Here is a 6,681-nt window from a genome sequence, read left to right on the forward strand (position 1 = left end):
TTCAATCCTATCCCAAGTTGTTCTTAAGGGGGGATGTTAGGATATTCCGACACATAGGAAATAGTTAAGTTCAACTTGGTCTAGTATAGAGTTAGGTAAAGTGTGTTTCTTTACCGTTGTACATTTTGTAACTTACAATCCGACGGTCACGATATGTAGTGATCCGACGGTTCATTCTCTCCTCGGTATTACCGACACTTGATCCGTGGCTTGACACCCGATTGGTCCATGAGTTCTATTTAAAGCGCATGGAGGGTCATTGTTCGGGTAATCCGTGCATGAGAGAAGCTTATGTAAATTTTCATTCTTTGATTAATAAATTGCCTGTAGTACCCACGTTGGGACAGACCGTGGACTGTTTCCCTCTTTGAGGGTTTTAACCACGTCAAAAATACTGGTGTATTGATCTGTGATCTGGTTGTGAGCGGTGTCCTTTTGGTATTCTTTCTGAGGAACTTACCCTGTAAATTCCTACAATTTAAATGTTAGAGTTGATGCACTTTGATATGCATGGTCCTCATTTTCCATTAACCATAATTTTTATGGTTATGATGAAAAATATATCTGAAAATTTTAAAAGATTAACCATTATTTTTATTGTTATCATAAAGGATGGAAAATACGTCTCAATTTTCCATTAATCATAATTTTTATTGTTATCATAAAGGATGGAAAATACATCTCAATTTTTTAAAAGATTAATCATATTTTTTTTTAATATTATAACTGAAAATAAATCTCAATTTTGTAAGAATGTAAATTATTGTAGATATTTTATTCGATAATTTGTTATAACAATATGATAAATTTATACTGAAATATGATATTTATGAGAGTTATTTTCCTTAAACTTTAGGGCTAATTAAGTTACTATTTTTATACACGTAATACGCAAAATTCACAAAAAATAGATAAATGATAAAAATACAATCAGTCACAACCATAATAACAAAAGATATGACCTGAGAAAACTTTATGGAAGAAATATAGCTTGAAAGTGAGGCTTTTCTGTAATTTTTTTTCTTTGAATGAAAATTGATGCAAGTACAAAGAAGTGGTATAAACTCTCTCTATTTGTGCTCTCCCTCTCTCTATCTAGTCTCGACTAAAATATTCATCTATAGGAACCCTTTTTCCTCCTATTGACTTGGTTATATCATAGGCAAATAACCTACTAGTGGTTAAATTTAATTCTTTCAACCATTAACTAGAGTTACAATATCAACACTTTTAGAGTTTATTTCATCATGATCATGTCACTAACCATTTTTCCATGAATAATAAGCATTGATGTGGCATCCTCTTGAATCGTGGTAATAAAACTACGAAGATCAACTTTTGGGTTGTATAATTTTTGCATGTGGACTCCAATTGAGACGATTGTTACATTATTGGAAATACATCTTTGTGTAAATAGTGATAGAGGGTGTATGCGTCAATAGAAAATTTATAGATAAAAAAACCATTTGACGCCTCAAACTACTTCCAAAAGCTTTTAGATCCCAAATTGCTAAACTGTGACCAGTACGAAAAAATGGTCATGTGCACTGGTTCCTACACTTTTTCCACTTTGAAAGCATCAATACGGATGAAAAATAATAAAGTGATCCAATCTAGATCGTAGTTGTCCATTTTTGGAGGCTTTTGGTCCCAAAAAGATTCTATTGAATGAGATGTACCATTTAGCCTTGCTAAGAGGTTATCCTTTTAAACTAATTTGCCAAAGGTGATGCTATCCATATTATTTTTCAAGACATATTATAAAAAATTGTATCCTCTGTTAACTCTACCTGAGCATCAGGTGTTAAATCCTCTATAGGAGGTATGACTTGTTTTTCTTTTTCATCTAGCGTGGAAAACTAATAGAGTTTCATATTTTTTAAATTTATCATTGATTAAATGTGCATGTATGGGGTTAGACAGTTTATAGGTTTTATGTCACACCTTCTCTAGTATTTCAAAGGAACCATATTGTAGAGCATTGATTTTGTTACTAGGACCCTATAGCCTCTCCTTGTTCAATTGTAATCACATTATCTTCCACCTTGAACAACTTCTTTGTTTTGTATTGATCATGCCTAGCTCTATTTTTTTCATGTGATTTCTATAGTGTCTCCTGTAGTGATAAACATATCTACATTACCCTTTCAACAAATTTTTCTGCCCTTTAAGTATCTTTTGTATGTTCTTACCTTTCTCATTCATGTTGTCAATATGCAATATCCAATGGTGAAGGTGAAATATGTCCAAAACAAGTTTCAAATGAAGCCTTCTTAGTAGAAGTGTGGATTGCTCTATTACCAGCATAGACCCATCTTAATCACAGATCTAACATGAGCCAAGAGAAATCAAATTTGTTTAGGTGCAAACTTATTTTAGAGTGCAAAAAAAAAATGTGTATTTTTTTATTTTTTAAATTGTATTTTTGAATGTTATAGAGATTATATAACATATGCATTGGGTCATTTTATTAGCACACATTAAACTAGTTTTGTTTTTGTTATTAATATATTTCTATGTATACGTCAATATTAATTGATATTAAAATATTTCATTCATAACCCACATTAGATATTTTATTCTATACAACATTAAATATTTTCTTTTAACATTTCTTTTCTATATATAGATATATATGATGTTGATATCATGTTTTAAAAATTTTACTCACATATTTCTTTTAAACTTCTAATTACTTTACATGAAATTATATTAGGTCATATCGACAACTAATTAAATATGCATAACATATTTTCCTCCTTTTTTGTTATAGTCGACATTGTTTTTCTATTTATAAAATATTTTATTTTTATTTTAAGAAAGACAGACATACTTACACATCGCGTTCACACCAAGGTGTAAAATAAGCCTCTAGACTCAATAAAAATATTGTATATAAACAAGATTTTCATCTCAAATCTTTAAATAGTTCTCATTGTAACTCTTAAAAAACATTCCTATTCATTTACGTCTTCTTTACTTTCATGTTATTTATTCTCTCATGGGCTTAGTCGATTGTTTCAGGATGATACCATCACGAGGAGTTCCTATAAAATTCCCTTAAAACCGATATAATTCCTCCCATTCAAAAATTTATATCAAAATTTTATAAGAACATTATTTGAAAAAATTTATAGGAAATTTCCGGCTTACAGTTTTAATGTTTCTACTGAAAAATGTCACTTATTACACCGATAGACGTCCCTCCTATTTGAATTGGGCACTTTAATCATTTTACTAATTAAAAAAATTGATCTGACGGTTTAAATTTAAAGATGCCATTATATTCTCATCGTTTCCACAATATCAATGGACGACATTCACACCACTAACTTCCCTGCATATCTAAATCACATGATTCAACCTTGTTTAAATTAATTTTTTACAAAGCTTGATTAAAAATTTACCATGCCATTTGTTAATTGACACCTATCAAGATTAATGAGAATGGGAAGACTACAAAACGTTACACTTGTCATAGTAGTGGAAAGGTGTATTTCGGAAAAAGATTATTATCAATTTCAAAACATTGATAACATGTCTCCAATTCCAAATAACAGGTGTTCCATCAATTTCAACCTTTCATGTTCCTAATAATCATTTGTAGAGAGATATCCCGAACAAAGCAATTTTTTATCCAAATAAATTCATTTTTTCATTCAGTATTTATAACGTTAAAACTACAAGTGCAGTACTATGCAAAATTTGTAAAACATTGTAATAAATGTGAAAAAAATGTAATATTCTAATTTTTATTGGACTAATTATAATTTTGAATTTTGAAATTTATATAATGTAGTTATGCTTCTTAATTTGATTTTTATTACTTATACAACATTTCCATTTCACAACTAAATTCATGAAAATTGATCATGTATTTAAATATAAATTATATTGATAGTATATAGTTTTTTATTTTAATTTTTGTATTTATAATTATTTGTTGAGATTAATTAAGGTGTTATTTTTAGCTTTTAATATTTAAATTTATTTTATGACTTTTAATTCTATATTTAAATTTGGAATATAATACTAATGTTTTCAATACTAAGATTAATTTAATATTAATATACATATTTTGTGTTCCATATATTGCTTTTTAGTATGAGTAATGGTTCTTTTATTGTACCTGTTTTCAATACTAATATTTATTGTGCATGTTATGGTTCGTTTGCAACGTTTTGCATGCTAAAACATGGAGGAATATATGGCAACGTCAAGGAATAAGAGCAAGGTTTATTGGCTGAGCATTTCAAATTGTCATTATATATTTATTGTTGTTCATCACCATGTCGTTAAATATGATTTTTTATGCTATATTACTCCACACTCCATGTAGGATTGTAACGTGGAGGAATAAGAGCAAGGTTTCTTGGCTGAGCATTTCAAATTGTCATTAAATATTTCTTGTACCTATTATTCATCACCACTCTATCTATTATAAGAAAAGAAGTGCTCCGTAGATGTATGCATTTCTTAGTGCTTGTATTGTTGGAATTGTTGAAGCAAAGCAATATCCAATTACAATTTTCTCGAAGGATTACTGGAATGATTTGAAGGGGCTTCTCTCGACTTATATCGGTTAAGACAAGTGCACAATCTTTCAGAGTATTCCTTTTCTCAACCTAGAGTGCCGACTAAGGTTATATACAATAGTTTTTAGTCTTGTAGTTCGACATGTGATGCTTATAGACATAGTCTTAGAGAGAAAATAATTATTTTTCCTACTATTCTTCTCGGTTAAAAAGGTAATGGTAGCAACAAGAAGTAAAATTCATTTCTCATGAGATTTCTTGAATAGATGTATTGGTTGTCTTTGCTGGTATAGCAATTAGAGTATTTCATTTAAAAAAAAAAATTACTTGTTAATATCTCTTATTCTTTCCCCCTTGACAACGCCGGGCAGGTTGGTCCAGGGTTGTCCAGGACTTGCCCTCCACCCGAGGGTGTTTAGAAAGCCATCATTTGTCTCCTTTCTGGACTATTATTGGACCAACATCAAGTTGAAAACAATTAATATTATTTTGTATTAATGGAGAGATGGTTACATAAGTTGTCGTGTATCTCCTTAGTTTAGGATTTGTTCCTAGAGTTTAGGAGTTTGGTTGCAACTTCCTGAGTTCTAGTAATGTACTTAATGATGTAATTGCTCATTTGATGTGAAGTAGAGTGTACAGAGAGATTTCTTTTTGTTTGAGTACAGTCTCTAGGTGCAGTACTCACATGTGAGCTGTAACTCCTTTTTAATTCAAATCTGATATCAGAGCACAGAGTAGGGATAACCTTAATTATTTTTTTTAGGATGCATCATTGATTACAGAATTGTAGTGGCAGCATTTGTAGAATCAGGTGGACTATAGTAACACCTGAAGACAGGTCTCAGATGACTGATCATCTCTGAGCGCAAGAAAGTGTTGGCGCAGTTTCGTCGCGAACAGTCGCACCATTTTTGTGCGGAAGGAAGAGCTGGCGCGATTTTTTAAGGAACAGACGCGCCAGTTGGCGCGGTTTTGAGGGTGATAAGCATGCCAGCGCGCCAGAAAGTACAATTGGCACGGAAAATCAAGGATTAATCGCGCCAATTTCGTGAGACGCGTCGATTTTGTTTCTGGCACGGACATTTCGCTGTCGAAGGAGCGCCAACCTCTTTCTCTTTGAAAAATCTGCAATTTTTGCAGATCGGAGTTGCCCGGTGGTGGCACTTTGAATTTCCGGCTCTGTTCGGTGGCAGCAGAGCGGAGTAGCCTGGTGGTGGCGTATTGGAGTTCCTGATCTACTCGGTGGCAGCAGATCGGACTTGCCCGGTGGTGGCACATTGGAGTTCCGGATCTGTTCAGTGGCAGCAGATCGGACTTGCCCGGTGGTGGCGTATTGGAGTTTCGGATCTGTTCGGTGGCAGCAGATTGGATTTGCCCGGTGGTGGCGCATTGGAGTTCCGGATCTGTTCGGTGGCAGCAGATCGGACTTGCCCGGTGGTGGCTCATTGAAGATAATTTTTTTTTTCAGCAAAACAGAGGTTCGGATCTGGTATGTGGTGATTTTTTTTTAGTATCCTGAAAGTGTTCAGTTCGATAGACTTATTCATCAGAGGATCAGAAATTTTATCAATCTAATATGAATAACAGTCTAGAATCGTATCTCCACGAGTCTGGCAAACTCGATGGATCGAATTTCAACAACTGGAAATTCAAGATGCAGACTTTACTTGAAAGTGCAAATGCGTGGTCGATCGTTACAGGAAGTGAGCTGAGATCAGGATCAGCCACACAAGAACAAGATTGGGATAAAAGGGAGACAAAAGCAAAGGTCATATTGAAGATGTCTGTCAAGGACAATGTTATCCCACATATTAGAGACTGTAAATCGGCCACTGACATTTGGACGACGATCAAAAACCTATACCAGACGCAGAATACAAACCGTGTCTTGTCACTCAAAGGCAAGCTGTTTGCATTGAAGATGGAGGAGAATGAATCCGCTGCTGGATTCATTGCTAGAGTCAAAGACCTGAAGGACAGATTGGGAGATATCGAAGAGAAAGTTTCCGATTCAGATCTGGTCACGATCACGTTGAACGGAATGACTGATGATTATCAGACATTCATCACAGGGCTGTCAGCAAGGGAGAAAGCCCCTTCATTTGAAGAGTTGACAGGGATTCTGATACAGGAAGAAGAGTGA

The 6,681-nt window shown here is 33.4% G+C and overlaps 1 protein-coding gene across 1 annotated transcript; it reads left to right on the forward strand.

Moving 5' to 3' along the window:
• The first annotated feature begins 6,192 nt into the window (after positions 1 to 6,192).
• LOC149196186 (uncharacterized) lies at positions 6,193 to 6,681 on the forward strand. The gene has a single exon (XM_089408211.1). It carries the CDS (start codon positions 6,193 to 6,195, stop codon positions 6,679 to 6,681), a length of 489 nt encoding a protein of 162 aa, XP_089264337.1.

The sequence above is a fragment of the Pinus tabuliformis genome, chromosome 2_2 (assembly GCF_031772625.1).
Source record: "Pinus tabuliformis cultivar Carrire ecotype Pingquan chromosome 2_2, CPIR1, whole genome shotgun sequence".
NCBI lineage: Eukaryota > Viridiplantae > Streptophyta > Pinopsida > Pinales > Pinaceae > Pinus > Pinus tabuliformis.